Source organism: Monodon monoceros, unplaced genomic scaffold, assembly GCF_005190385.1.
Source record: "Monodon monoceros isolate NGI ecotype Baffin Bay Population unplaced genomic scaffold, NGI_Narwhal_1 Super_Scaffold_5, whole genome shotgun sequence".
Classification (NCBI taxonomy): domain Eukaryota; kingdom Metazoa; phylum Chordata; class Mammalia; order Artiodactyla; family Monodontidae; genus Monodon; species Monodon monoceros.
In genome coordinates, this window is record NW_021703782.1 from 74,629,178 (window position 1) to 74,644,878 (window position 15,701).

Here is a 15,701-nt window from a genome sequence, read left to right on the forward strand (position 1 = left end):
TCTGGCTTGCCCGGCCTCTCACCTCTGTGGTGCTCTGCATCGTGGTGCTTCTTGTCATCTTTAATTGCCAAGTGAGACTGGCCACTCAGAGCACTAGACAGCGCCAGGAGGCCGGCACTGCCGCCGAGGGGCGGGATTCCAGGAGGCTGAAGTCCCGAAGGGTGAGGGGTGAGGGGCACTGGAGGTCCATGGCCGTGAGAAAGATGCTGAGCTTGCAACTGCTGCTGCTGTTGGTGGTGGTGGTGAGAGAGGAAGAGGAGGAGGGAGAGAGAGGGGGGTGGTGGCAGTGGTGGCGGTGGTGGCGGCAACCAGGGAGACAGCAGACGTGACAGGAGAGGATGGAGGAGACAGAACAGGAGGTTCCACACACACACACACACACACACACACACAGGAAGGGAGCAAGGAGAGAGACAGGGAGGAAAGAGAGAAAAAAAAGTGGTTAGCACTTTCAGTCCATCAAAAGCTTTCATCTGCTCAGTTACCTGATATCATATAATCTTCCCAAAACATAATCCTCAGATTGACACTGTCACTTTCTGGCCTAACTCACCCCCTGAAAGCGTAGCTACTGATTATTAGCAAACTTGGATAAGTTAGTAAGCCCTCACACGGTGGTTAGTTCCATCTCTAAGCGCCTCCAAGGATGAAATCCAGTGCATCATTGAATCTAAGATGCCACAGATTTCAGACTCATTCTGACTTCAGAAAGGTTAAAATAGGGGAGGTGCAGATATGCATCCTAAAATACAGAAACTATATTCTCAACTAGTCACCAGTTACTAGGTGACTCCACTGCACCCCAGCATTCTTGCGTTAACTTACCACAACGTTAGGATGAGACAAAACCAAACATTATCTTTAGTTAACAGAACTTAGAAAGCAGGAAGAACTAGCATCTCTCATGTACTTGTGTGCCCTTAGCTCATCAAGCCCTCACAGAATGGAGGAAGTATTGATATTCCCATTTCACAGATGGGGCTCAAGGCATTGAGTTTCTCCCACCAGGTGGCAGGGAAGTGAAGTCAACGTAGGAAGGACCCTCATGGCTGTGCTCTAGTCATGGTACCACCACATACAGAGGGAGCCCTCAGGGAGCCACGCATGTGACAAATGGAAGGAACCTTAGAGACAAAACTTTGTTTATCCCTTCCTTTCTCCTGAGCCCCATGCCCCAAACCCATCCCCCTCCCGTGTCACAGAGGAAAACACCAAGACTCAGGCCAAGAACCTTGCTGAGGAAAGCACTCCCACCAGCTGTGTGGGACTCCAACCATGATGACCAAGTCCCCATTCCCAAATGCCTTCGCCTCTATCACTTAACCCATTCCAGAAGTTAGAAACCTGTTCACATTAGAGTATCACTGCTCTCATATATTATATTTAAGATTTGTTGCAGAAAACGAAAAAGTATCCAAGCAATGTCCCTTGCACCATAAATCTGGCCACATTTCAGCTGTCCAACATAAAACTCGTTTTTTGATGAGACAGGAAAAACGATTAAAGCTCAATTTCTAAGGTGTAATGTTAGGAAATTCTTAAGATTCTGATTTGTGCTCACTTCCCTGGGACTCAATTACTCGTTTCATTTATTACACCCTTGCACGTACTGAATATATTAGATCTTCACACCAGATCTTCAGCAATTTCCACCCTGACCACAGATCTTTGACTGAATCCTAAACATTATGCTTCCGGCACTCAAGAGCAAGAGAAAGCAGCATCTAAAAGGCAGAAATCAGCATCTATAGTCATTTTACGGTAAATTTTCAACCACTCCTAGTATCTTTTAAAAAATCTTTAGGTGCCAACCTTCTCTTTAAACCTCCACTCTTTCCAAAGAGAGCACAGTTCTAATGCGAGGGAAATTGGAAAAGGGGTGAGGTCAGAGCAGGCAGCATTAATAGTATTCTTGGAAAGTATTTATAAACTACTCATTCACCATTTGAGATCATAGTAACAACTTCTTTATGCATAAAATCACCTTCCTGTCATCCCAAAGACACTAATTCTTGCTCCGTCACCTTTTAAGAGCTTGGCAGTAGCAGGACATAAAACTGAAGGAGCTGGCAGCAGCATCACGGTCCACCAGGCATGCTCATTAGCACTTAATTAGGAACTAGACACCTGCCATAAGAAATGTGCTCGGAGAAAGATGAGGAACAGGTTTGCCCTACCAGCGATTACTATCATTGCTCAGAGTAAAAGCAATGTCCGGCTTCTTGGGGGGAAAGGCAGTGATGCATACACAAGCGGGTGCGGTGGGGTAATTAAGCACGGCACTGATTAAAGAAGATGAGAGAGGCTAAGCAGAGGGGAAGGAATTTAACTATAGGGTGGAGGATACCAACCCTATCACCCTTCCCTGCACCCCACCCCCAGTCCCCCTCTAACATTCCCCCCCAAACGGAGACACCAAAACACAACTCCAGACGTGTGATTTTACGTTAGAGCAAAGGCAGTCTCAGGTGATATTTGGATATGCTAGAAGGAAGCAGATTTTCTGCCAAGCCCAAGTTGGTTTTTGGAAAGATGAACTGGAAAGCATTCTCTGATGTACTATTGAAAAGAAAGACTAAGCTTATAAAATAAAGGGGCTTTGCCACAGCTGTGAAACAGACCTGCAAAGTTAAACTCAACCTTCAGGCAAATAGCTCTCAACAGGGCTATCCAACAGCCTAATTGGCCATGAGTAAGTCCCACCTCTAGCCTGCTCTAGCTTTCCAGGCCCCTTGAAGAGATAGCTCACTGCCCATTATTAGAGGCAATTAGGTTCTTCCATCCTTAGCTTGGCGATCTTGAAAGCTCCTTCTTCCTCCTTTTTTTTAAAAAGCATAAATCCTATCACAAAATGAAAGGAGTACTAAGTAGGTAGCGACAGGATGAATCACAGCTATTGAAGACGCTGTAGACCCAAGAAATGTGGATACTGCTGCCTCACATTCTACTTCTTTATCCTACCATGCAGTGCCCCTAGATAATATTTCCAGCTTCCTTATCTGGCCTCAGCTCGGAATACACCAGAGGGAGGAAGGGTGGGCGGGCATAATGGCTCCCATTTCACAGATGAAAGAGTGGCTTGCCGTGGGGCTCATAGCCAGAACAATGATTGCAAAGCTTTTATTCCCTAGAACAGCATTTTTCCTGTGATCCCAGCAGCCCAGTCCTGTTCACAAGGGATCAGTTGCAGACCCAGTGTTCCCAAGCAAGGGGAAGGAAGAGGGCAATCTCTTTCTCCACCGAGGACCTCGCGTTTCTCCCTTCCCGGGTAAGGAGATACTCTTGAGGGTATGCAATACTGCACACCCAGAGACAATCCACATTCACTATTGGGCATTTACCCGGAAATAAAACCATCTTCACGACGCAGCCTCATGAGCAGTGACAGATGGGAATTTGTTCTTAGATTTATGACTCACGAGTGCCATCCCTCCAGTCCCCACTTTCCAATACCCTACGTCTGAAAAAGGAAAGTATCTTTTGCTCTAGCTCTCTTCCAAGGAAGCCGATAAAGAAGAATCAAGCTGAAACAGAGATAGTTTTGGCTTCTCTCAGAAGAAGATGCTTAATAAGTAATAAGTGTTATTTCTAGGATAAAAAATTTATTGAAATGAACAGAGGGCCCACATCCAGGAGATTGAAACAACTGACTCCAAAAGGGCAGCCCACTTGCCCCATGTGTCCTAAAGAACATTTTTTTCTCAACACGGCTTACCTGGGACAGACTAGTACTCATCACCTTCACCAAAAGGAAGAAACATGAATGTCACTTAAAAATATATGCTACAAGAAAAGAGATCCTGACGTTGCTATATAGACAGCAACACATCAAAAAATCCAATGGCTCTGTCAATTAGGGGAATTTACATAAATCAGTCCTCCAAAGACCCAAACCTACCCAAATCATCGGGGAAACTGTAAAATCTGTCTCAACATGACAGCAAGGCTGGCTGGGAAAATCCAACCTTCTACCCATTCATTAGCTTGAACTAATTAGTAAACATTTTCTTTAAGTTAATGCTTATAGATTTATACACCACAGAACACATAAGCAACACAGTTTATAAAGCTGTCAGAAAAGGCATTTCTGATGAACAATGGTGGTTTGGGGTAATATGTATCAATCTAGACTGGTAGCTCTTAAACAATTTCAACACCACTTTCCCCACCCCAGGGACATTTGGCAACATCTAGAGACATTTGTGGTTGTCACAACTGGGAGGGAAAGACAAGTAGAAGTGTTGCTGGCATCTAGTAGGTAGAGGCTGGGGATGCTGTTAAACGTCCTACAATGCACCGGACAGCCCCCAGCACAGAGAATTCACGAGCCCAAAATGTCAACAGTGCTGAGGGTGAGAAATTCTGGTCTCAAGCTAAGCTGGAATTCTGTCCCATTACATTAGAAACCATGTTCTTATACGCCAAAGGACTTGCCAAATTGTTGCTTAAAAACCAGAAGTACTTTCAAATACTCTTTTCACTGTCCCTTCCCCATCGAGTACCTTGTCACAGCTCAAAAAAATGAGCCTCTGCTTTCTAATGCTGACTCCACTAACAATTCAAAACAAAACAAACAAACAGAAACTTCACATTTTACAAAACAATTTGGGAAAAGAGCTAAATGGGAACTTTTACATACTGTTCTGGCGCCTCAAAGGTGATTAGGGAAGGGTTTAGTTTGGGGCATAAGGAGATAACTGTACTTGTTCTTAACCCAAACAATTTGAATAGGCTGGGAAGGAGACAAGTAAAACAAATCACCAAACACTGAGTTAGTGATACTGAAAACCCTCAAGGAATAAAATAACCTCACCCATGTCAAACAACAGCCACACATTTAGAATTTTAATTCACATTTTACCCAGTGCAGACTGGGTCAATTATGTTGCTATATGAAATTGACTTTGCCGTTTACATTCAGAGCCTTAATATAACTGTGCAGTGGTTTCTACATTTTTGTTTCTAAAACAGGTGTAGCACAGGGTTTATCACCACAGAGCTGCCTATACAAGTGGAAAGGACACCAGAATAAAAACGAAGGCCAACGTCCCTCTCATTCCCACTAGATGCTAATAAGTTCCTTATCACCAACCACTGAATTTCTGAAATTTAACCCACTTTATAACCTTTGGGAAAACTATGTCACACAGATCACAAACTGAACCCAACCAGAACTAAAACCATGCCCCAAAATAGCATCTTTAATGCTAAAAGCGTGACAGTAAGTGGCGTTTATAGCACTTGGTATTTAAACACTTTTAAAGGGGGGGGGGAGTGAAAAGTAGCATTTATTGACAGTTCTCTCCAAGTCATTCTTCCTTGATTTTCTGCTATTTCTCTGTTCTTTAAAACACTCAGTTCTTATCTTGGGAGAGTGCAGAAAAAGAAAATTGGTATGCTATGATAAACAAGTGGGAAAAGTGGGGAAGAGCTATGTGGCAGGAGAAACATCAAGGACACTACTACAGGAGTTATCTGAAAACCTCCCATTATGTGGATGGCCTCTCGCGTGAAGGGGACAAGGGTGATAAACAGGCAGAAACTGCTTGCTGGGGCCAAGAATTCGCAAGCCACTTGAAGACAATAAAATAAATAAATACATAAATCCATTGAGAGGCTCCATGTCGATGCAGGAGCGCACAGAAAATGAGATGCAGAAGCAACACTGATGGCCTGTATGTAGGCAGGCACCAGGATGAAGGCCTAAAATTCTGAAAAGCATCTAAACTCGTCTTCACTGCTTCTGCATTTCAGCTAATCCGCACAGGCCAACTCATTCTGCATCACCCCCCTGACTTATTCATCCTACCTGCCCTGGGTGTCTGTTTCCGTTGTGACTTAAAAGACCTAAACTAGAGTAAGTTTTTTAAAAGCCATGTTTACTTAGGTAGACCCATTTCTAAAACCATATAAGGTTTCAGTGAAAAGATGCTCACATCATCAGCCATCAGAGAAATGCAAATCAAAACCACAAGTGAGCCGGCGCGTCACACCCACCAGGAGGGGTAGAATCAAAACAGTGGACAATAACAAGTGTTGGAGAAGAAGCAGAGAAACTGGAATTCTCATCCACTGCTAGGGAGAATGTAAAACGGTACAGCCACTTGGTTGTTTAAGCTAAATGGAGTTACCATATGACCCAGAGTTCCATTCCTAGATATAAACACCAGATAAAAGAAAACATGTCCACACAAAAATCTGTACACAAATGTTCACAGCAGCATTATTTGTAACAGTCAAGAGGTGGAAACAACCTAAATGACCAGCAACTGATTGGATAAACAAATGCAGCATATTGATGCAATGGAGTATCATTCATCAATAAAAAGGACTGAAGTACTTGCTACAACATCTATAGACCTTGAAAACATTATGCAAGTGAAATAAGCCAGACACAAAAGGCCACATATCATATGATTCCATTTATATGAAATGTTCAGAACAGGCAAATCCACAGAGATAGAAAGATTAGTGGTTGCCAGGGGGTTGAGGGGAGGGGGCATGGGGCCTGACTACTAATGAATATGGGTTTATTTTTGGAGTGATGAAAATGTTCAAGAATTAGATAGTAGTGATGGCTGTACAAGTCTGTGAATATACTAAAAACCACTGAGCTGTGTGTGTTTAAAAGGGTGAATGATATGGTACGTTAAGTCATCTATCAATTGAAAAAAACTGCACAGATCTGATTTCTAAAATGAGATGCTCAACTTTCTATTCTGAAGATTTTTCTTCTTCCTCTGAAAAGAGGGAAAATGTTATAATGCCTTCTTCTAAGAAATCCAAATAAAAATCATACGAAAATATATGGGGAAATGAACAAGCAGACAATGCTTCAGTAAGTTTCCTAATAAATAAAAAGCACACTGCCCAATTCACTAGAACCCAGACACTGAAGCCAAGCTCTGCATTTGTCCGAGATACCTAGTTGTACCCTCAGTGGAAAAAAAAAAAAAAAAAAAAAAAAAACTAGCTCGACCTAAAGGAGAGGTAGGAGGCATAAAAGACTTCTCTGAGATATTGCACCATCTCTTTGGAAAATTAATAAAAGGGCTAGACTGGTGGAATTTAAGTGGCAGGTATGTCACTAAATAGGAGCTGGAAGATCCATGTTTGTTGTCATCATTTTATTTACTCCCTTTGGTAGCAGGCTATGCATTATTCTCTCAGGGTGAATTTGTTTTATAAAGAAACTTACAGCTGGGTTATTGATGGGCTTTCCAGGGATTAACTGCATACTCATAAGAATAAGAGGCTAACCTCATCCTCTTAAACTTCCCACACTACAATCCTATAGATGTCTGACAGCTACAGCCGGAGGAAAAAAATAATCCAACATTTTTGCTAATCCTTAAACCAGTCATCTCCTGCAACAATAGGGAGTCCTTTAGGTCTACAACTCAATCTCTCAAGGACAGAAAGGCTTCTTCTGCAGAAACATCAGGAGTTTGTATTCACAGCCATCACCTACACAAATACACATAGTCAGACACCACAGACCACCCTAGACTTCTTTTATTTCATACTAAGTGGTTTTAAAGTATAGAGAATTATAAATTTGCCTATGGAACAGGAGTATACACACATGACCAAGAACTGGCGCCCCAAACCTGAGCCCCATAGGCCTCGACAGAAGTTATATTCATGGAAAGTAAGTCAGATCACATCCAAATAAATGAGAAAGGACAAACAACGCTGCTTACACTAACCCCAAATTTCCCTGAGTTCCCTGATGTTCATAGCACTGCTATGGGAAATTGTTTAAATTTTCTTATATCCAACAGTCAGCATTAAGGCTGCTATCAGAAATCTGGCATTCTGTGGTAGGGGAACTGTTCATCTGTCCATGTCTTCTAACTCTTCTCTCCTTCCAATTCTATCACAAGGATCCCCGCCACCTCCCAGGGCCAGCAAAAGGCCTGGTGCCCTTTCCTCTTTACGTTGAGTAAGCAAGCCAATGATGCCTTGTCCTCACATTTTTGCTTCTCAAACCCCTCCATCTGTTCCCCTAACTTAGCTTTCCGCCCTGGTTCTGAACTTTAATAAGTTTGTTCGTCAAAAGTTAAATGGCAGTGCTTTTGCACTTCTGAGTCCTTATTAAAAGTCATTCAAGCACGACAACTTAATGGCAGGAGCAGAGCATCTGGCTGGGTCTAATCTCAAACACCAACATCCATGTAACCACCAGAAAAGACAAAGGAGGAGGTGACCTGCTGCTAGGAGCAATCGCCCCTTCACAGGAGCTTGGCCAACTGGACCCAGAGATCTGCTACAGGTGCTGAGAGAAACCAGGCAGACAAAACCTCAGTTCAGGGTGTCAGCACCACATGCTCGTTGAAGGCTGCCAGCCAAGGTCTTACCCCCACAAAAGCCATGCAAGGTAAATGGTATTATCCATTGTCCTGTAGAAGGACGCTGATAGAGGTTAACTGACTGTACAACGTCACAAAGCTAAGAAGTGGCAGTGCCGGGACTTCCCTGGTGGTCCAGTGGTTAAGAATCCACCTTCCAATGCAGGGGACACAGGTCCAATCCCTGGTCTGGGAACTAAGATCCCACATGCCGCAGGGCAACTAAGCCCGTGTGCCACAACTACTGAGCACGCAGGCCACAACTAGACAGCCCGCGTGCCACAACTAGAGAGAAGCCCGTGCCCCGCAACGAAAGATCCCATGTGCCACAACTAAGACCCAATGCAGCCAAAAATAAAATAAATAAACATTTTTTTAAAATAAAAATAAAAAGTGGCAGTGCAAAGTCCCAACCAAGTGCATCTCATCCTAGGCCCAGGCTTTGTCCCCGTTAACACAATACAAACGGTCTTAGAAAGATGAGCATAAAACACTGAGAAGTTAGGCAGTAGGTATTTGATTAGAAATAGATATACAACTATGTAACTGTTTCAATAGAGAAAATCAGACTCTGCTAATTATTCTTTTACTCTTCTACTTTTTAATCAAAAAGCAACCATGTTCCTTTAGGGGGGTGGGAAAACTTGGCTGAGAAGAAGCACAAGGGGACTTCCTGGGGAGGTGGGAACAATCTGTACCCAGAGAGGAATGTGGGCTACAGGGTGTGTGCATGTGCCAGTGATCAATCTGTACACTCAGGAGCTGTGCACCTCACCTGTGAATTACACATCAATTTTCTAAAAAATCTGTGTGTACAGGTATGTATATATCCATATCTATATTTATATGATTTATATTAATTATACGTGATATAAACCCAATTAAAAGATAACACTAATTATTTGGAATCCCAATCTCAACTTAAAATCAATTCTGTAGTATCAGAGCAGGTAGAAGAGAGCTCTTAGTTCCCAACTCCCCAAATACTACAATGAGGAGTGATCTGAAGAGCCCGTCCGTCAATTTTCCTTTCCTTCAGGTAGCCATTAGCTATCCCACAAATAAAGTGTTACGTCAGTCAATAACCTACTTCGGTTTGAGCATTTTTAATAGCATTCCAAACTAAAAAAAAATCTTTGAGGAATGATGATTAAATTGTGGAGACTATCCTGATGTTTGGGGAAAAAAAAAAAACACCAAGGTTCAAATACATAAGTTTCCTTCCCACAGTTAACTTGTTTTCTCAAGTACAAGGGAGTTTGTGCCAAACCAAACAAACCCTGTATCTATTAAGATCTCTGCATTTTTATTGTTACAAGAACGTAACACGTTTAATGACAAAAGAGCTTATAAAAAGCAAAATTCAAAAAGTAAGGTTGCAGTTATTAGTCTGCCAACTACCAGATATGCCATCAGTCAAGCTGTTAAAAAAAGTATAACAAAAAATATCTCAGTAGTTTCTCCAAGTATCAAATATCTAAGAAGCTTATCTTTCTTAAATACCAGGAATCTACGTAGGTTGAAGGCAGGTGCTGTGGTGAAAAAGATTTAAAATTCAGTATTTTCTGTCAGATATGAGAACTAAGTTTTCTATGCTGGTGAGAAATGGGCACCATTAATTCACTCTACAAAAATGGAAAAAACTATAACCTCTCTCTTCCTCCTAAAAGAGCAGCCACGGTCCCAGGACACAGCTGAGCTTACCTAGAAGCCTGGTGTCCTTGAGAAGATTTAACTTTTTCCAGGTTTGCTAAAGAGAAATATCTGTAGCCCTGTCAAGCAAGCAGTAAGCTCCTTGATTGTACCTTAAAGGGAATGAGAATGTTTCAGCTCATTTGCATTTTAAAGGGTACTCTTTCATGATCTTTCACACTTGTAATAGATGTCTAAACCGTTAAATTACTATTTCTTTTCTTAGCTTGAAAGTCGATGCAGGCGAAGAGCATGGCCTCTCCCAGTGTTCTTTACCCTAAGTCGGTCCCTGAACAATACTGACAGCTGCTATCAAACCAGGCTGCATTTACCCTGCGCGCAGCTGCTGCTTGTAGGAACAGACAGCCTCCCAGAGCCTCCTCCCCTCTGGGGAGACAGGCTGACACACTGCATGTTCAATGAAGGGGTGCAAAGGTCTGCTGAATTGTCAACCCAATTTTATGCTACTTCGATTTTCCAGGACGCGCACAATTCCTTTCAAGCAAAAATCAAGCATATGCCACAGCATGAAACTTATAGTGCGGGATAATTATTGATCACTACAAACTTTAAAAGAGCCTGCTGACATAAATTAATATACTGATCCAAAAATTACAATTATAAAAGCCGCACATGCCAGTAGGCTGAAGACCTGCAACTGGCGTTAGGTCTTGTGCTGGGTCCAATTCACTGATTTGGGTTATTGTTGCTGGCTATCGGAGCTAATCTGCCTTTATAATCTCAACAGCATGTTTCCTGGACTAAAGCCATTCATGAAATGAGCGATTCATCTGCCCTTCCAGAACAACCTGCTATTTTTATTTTCTGATTCAACTCAAAATGAGTATTACTTATAAACATCTGGTTAACACAATTTCCTCCTTTCTAATGGACAGGATTGGGCAGTGCCTTTGAGAATGTAAGAGTACAAAGTTTTACCATTGAGAAATGATACGTAAAAATTTAGAGCCTAGCAGAAAACAAACATGTTCCACAAAGTGTAACTGGGTACTTGAGAACTGCCTTGCATATGTTTTCCTTTAATCAAAACAGGCTTTTCCATCCTCATTCATCTGGGCTAAAAATTTCTGTGCTCGAGCTACAGGTACAATTTGCTATTAGTCTTTGCTAATCAAACACGGTACATGCAAAAGTACCAGTGAATATTTGATTTGATCTCTGAAATAAAGCAATTCATTACACAAGAAAAGCGTACAGAAGGCGGCAGACAAATGCAGATGTAATTGTGTTTTTTGTTGAATGTGATTAGAGAGCCCACTAAGTAACAGTCAAAAATGTGACACTAAGGGGGAGAGATGCAGAGCCCAGACCTGTGGGGAAGAGGAGGGGAGAATTGTTTATGCAGAGCTAAGCTGTCAAGTGTAATAAAGCAGCTTGAATAAAATTTAAGCTGAAAATCCACTGAAGCTCCCCATTTCAGGGAGGAAAAAGCTATTAAAAGGAAATGAAGGTCACCCTCCCAGTTTATTTCACCTAATTGACTGCCAATAGCTTACCACAGGCAACCCGACTGCAGATCTGCAATTGAGAAACTGATGAAAGGAGAGTTTTCAAGCTGAGGCTCATTCTTTAATCCTCCTTGGCTCTTATGTTTTTTCTCCATCTCCAGTTGGGATGTAATTTTAAACCCTGATGGATTAACTGGTTCCATTGTCTGTGGCCATCACTGCACTATGGCACTCTTAATCCGTACAGCAGCATGTCTAATTATCATTACAAAGTGTCTGAGGGAACTATAAAGACCAGCAGGGCATCTTCTCACAAGCAATTAACATAAATTGATAAATGAGTGATTTGAATCCGCTCAAGGCACTCACATATGAATAAAATCAGCAAGGACGGTCGCTTATTTCAGCTACTTCTTTCGCTTAGTCTGGAAGGGCAGAAAACAAGAGAACCGTCCTGGATCCTGCAGTGAGGGGGCGGGGGGATGAACTCATGCAGGGGATGGACCCAACAGTTCACCAGGCTCATTAATGCAGAGCAAATGACTTGTGATTGACAACCAGTTGCCAGCAAGGAGCACTGACTGAACTCAACCCAGGAGAGCAGAAACCTGGTGAAAGGCTAGAGGGCACTAGGGCAGACAATCATCACTCCTTCAGCGGCAAGAGGGCTTTCTTTTCATTGGGGTGCCACTTAAAAATTCATGAAAGAGGCCCAAGAAAAGCAAAAGTTATGCATAGGTTCTAATACCCTGGGAAAGCAAAAGGCAAAAAAGCAAAAGACAACGAAATGAAATAATGCCGAGCTACGTCTTGACCTCACTGGGATCTAAAGTTTATACAACAGAAGTAAGGAAAGTACGTATTTAAAACCCTTGCCAAAGCTTTAACCTAAGGGAGCAGGATAAACTACATTTATTTTTCCATTGAAAAGAAGATTTATTTTTTCTTCCCCTCCTAAAAATGTTTCTATCATCTCCCTTATGCTAATCTTTCTTCCCCTACACACCTCAGCATACCTGACACTGCCACCTCCTGCCCCCCCCCCGGCTTATCAAGTGGGTTAAGATTAAGCGACACAACATTATATATAGATAGATATATATTAAGCCAACAAATTAAGAAGAAATGAAAGCTGGTTATACACACTGTAGGAGGTAGACCTGGTAGGCCACGTACCCCGATGATGGCATTCAGCTCTGCCATGGTCACCTGTTTGGCACGTTCGACAGCCTGGGCCACCTGCTGTTGATGCTTTGAAAACAAGGAGAAGGAAAAGCGTTAGCAAGGCAGCCAAGACCTTCACTGTACCTTCCAACAATAAGACAAATGCCACATGAGGTGCAGACTGAAGTGTAATATGTCTTTAAATGTGAACTTGCTCGAGCACACATTGTTCCACAGAACACGCAGACGAACGGCAAAAGGAAAACTCAGAGTGGTGCATCCCTTATTTCTAACCAACACCAGTTACCACTTTACTTCTGATGGGAATCTGGGGCTCGGAATGGTAGAAAGTCAAAGGAGGACATCAAAAATGGTAACGTGAGGCCTTAGAAAATAAACAGTATGGGATTTGGAAGATCACCCGGGTTCTCAGAATGGGTTTGCTATGATAAGTTTGAGCAGGAAAAGTTTACAGCCATTTAAAAACACCCCTTTTGATACTTAAAATTTAAATATTAAGCCTGCAATCACTTCTCTGGTCAACAAATCTCAACCCACCAGTTGGTTTTTGGAAACTCTGGGAATTCCTCTCCTCCTTTAGCCCCTAGATGTTTCACCCTCCACAGGGGAAAGGAAAGACCCCACCCCCCGCCCTCCCCACACACACTCTGAGATCACAGGCTGGAAATAGCCTAAGCACCTCCCAGCTCCACCCACAAATAAAAACAAAGCCACAGGTCTCTGGGAGAAAGGAGACTGTAGCAGAGACCAGGATTACTAAAATCTAATGAACAACAGGCTTCAAAAGGCCAATAGGGTCCCTGACGGCACAGCGGTTAAAAATCCACCTGCCAATGCAGGGGACTCGGGTTCGAGTCCTGGTCCGGGAAGATCCCACATGCCGCGGAGCAGCTGAGCCCACGAGCCACAACTACTGAAGCCCGCATGCCTAGAGCCCATGCTCCGCAACAAGAGAAGCCCGCGCTCCGCAACAAAGAGTAGCCCCCGCTCACCGCAACTAGAGGAAGCCCAAGCGCAGCAAGAAGACCCAACACAACCAAAAATAAATTAAAAAAAAAAAAAAGGCCAACAAATCTAAACTGTAACATCGAGTAAACGCTATGCTGGAAAAGGCTGCCATAATAACAGCAGAGATGGTGCTACCCAGCATGGAAAAGTAGATGCCAATGAGAGCAAACACTCAGTATTCCAGCTCCAAGGCCCATAAGTTTTTCACTGTCTCAAGATATAAGCATCCTGTACACACTTAAAACAGTTTTGCATTTATTAGCTTGTATCCAAGAGTAAAGGCAAAACTAAAACATAACTGGTTTTGAGTCATAGATTACTCACATAAAGAGCTTTTCCCTCTCAAATATTAAGGGTAAACTTCTATTACTTTGTAACTTAATAAAATGGCTTATATATGTATATAACTCCATAAGCTAAAGTAACATGAACAGGTAACATGAACAGGTAACATGAATGGTCTTATCCTTAATAGTATTGGCATCCACTCCCTCCATGGACAGCATTAAGTCAATCTGCCCCGATGTACAAGGATAAATGAAATACCTGCTCCCGTGGTCAAGTCAACCCTGATGGAACCATTTTTAAAACGCAGTAAACGAAAAGCTCTCTAGAGAAAGGACACGTGAATCATCAGTAGCTATCAAGCTGATTTATACTACTCCTCTGAGGAAAGAAAAGCTTTATGCTTGATAGTCGTTTTGCAGTTTTCCACAGAAAAAAATTAATTTAAGGTTGAGCTATTGTCACCACTTCTACAGTGTCCCCTCAGATCTGTTAGATGGAACAGCAGGGGGTTTACACACTTCAGCTGTAACAGATGTTCTTCACACTTGTTCCTCGTGATAAAATTAACATCTTAAAACTAGCTAATTTGCAAACAGAGAAGCAACATAATTGCACTTTAACAGCTGAACAGTTTTACTTACTTCCTGAGACAGAAATGGGATGACTTGTGCACAAATCGTATTCAATCTCTTGGCGATTTCAGTCTATAAAGACAAAGCGATATAAATGTTTAGTGTATTTCATAATCAGTTCAGAAAGATAAAACTTCATACCCAACATCTGAGTCCTCCACTGCCTCACTCTTGAGGGCATAAAATTGCTTTCCCAGGCTATGTGAGCAATATTTATCTTGAGATAAACAGTAGATATTAATCCCACTTGCAAAGTAAGACATAATCGCACGCGTTATTGGTCACTTAAGAGATAATGGGTAGTTTAACTGAGCTGGAAAATCTACACTGTTTAAGGCTATGTAATCATTTAACCTGGTGGGATTGCAAACCTCTCCGAACACTTATTCAATAACGGCATATCAGGGCACATTCATATAGCAAGTTCATTCAAGCCGGAGTCAGAACCCTGGGGAGCAGGGGCACCGCCAAAGCAGTCTAGCTCTCAAGATAAGGTCTAGAGCAAGTGGAAGAAGACCTCCTTCCCACTTGTCTCAATGCCTGCACAACTGAAAGAGGACGTTAATGTTAGGAAGCCTTCGCTGAGCCTCAAAATTTCAAACAAGCCTAGAAAACACTGCTGAAACAGAACTCAAGTCCAGAGTGACAGTCAAGTCAAGGTATTCTGGCTATCTGTGAAGTTTCACCACAATTCCGCATCAAATGCCAGGACCTCACTGACAGGGCCCACGGTTCCACTGAGTTCAGGAAAATGTGTCCTGAGTGTCTGCGGCACAGGCTGTTCTAGAGAAAGTAAGAAAAGTCCCTGCTCAGCTCCAAATGCACAGCAGTCCCTCTACAAGAGGGACAAACTGGCAAAGAAGGGAATGAAGTGTGCTCTGCTCCCAGGCTAGGGTAGGATCCACATGCCCACCCCACCTCCAACACCCTCCAGTAATGCAAAGGAGCCCTGCTTTCCTCTAACTCTGAAGAACCAGTTCTGCTTTAAAAAAAAAAAAAAAAAAAGTCATCCAAAGAGTCCCACATAGGCCTTATTTATTTCATCATTTTCTGTCAATGCTTACTAATGCTGCCTC

At 42.6% G+C, this 15,701-nt stretch overlaps 1 protein-coding gene across 6 annotated transcripts in view; it reads right to left on the bottom strand.

The window, feature by feature from the left end:
- Nucleotides 1–15,701, bottom strand: part of TLE1 (TLE family member 1, transcriptional corepressor) — an 89,929-nt gene that overhangs the window by 45,216 nt on the left and 29,012 nt on the right. For 4 of the 6 annotated variants that reach the window (XM_029202549.1, XM_029202543.1, XM_029202547.1 and 1 more), the window contains 3 exons: nt 14,635–14,697; nt 12,659–12,763; nt 23–227 (listed from right to left, as the gene is read on the bottom strand). In XM_029202549.1, coding sequence (XP_029058382.1) covers nt 23–227; nt 12,659–12,763; nt 14,635–14,697 — 373 coding nt within the window. The remainder of the gene's footprint in view (nt 1–22; nt 228–12,658; nt 12,764–14,634; nt 14,698–15,701) is intronic. The other 2 variants (XM_029202545.1, XM_029202544.1) reach the window with 2 other exon arrangements.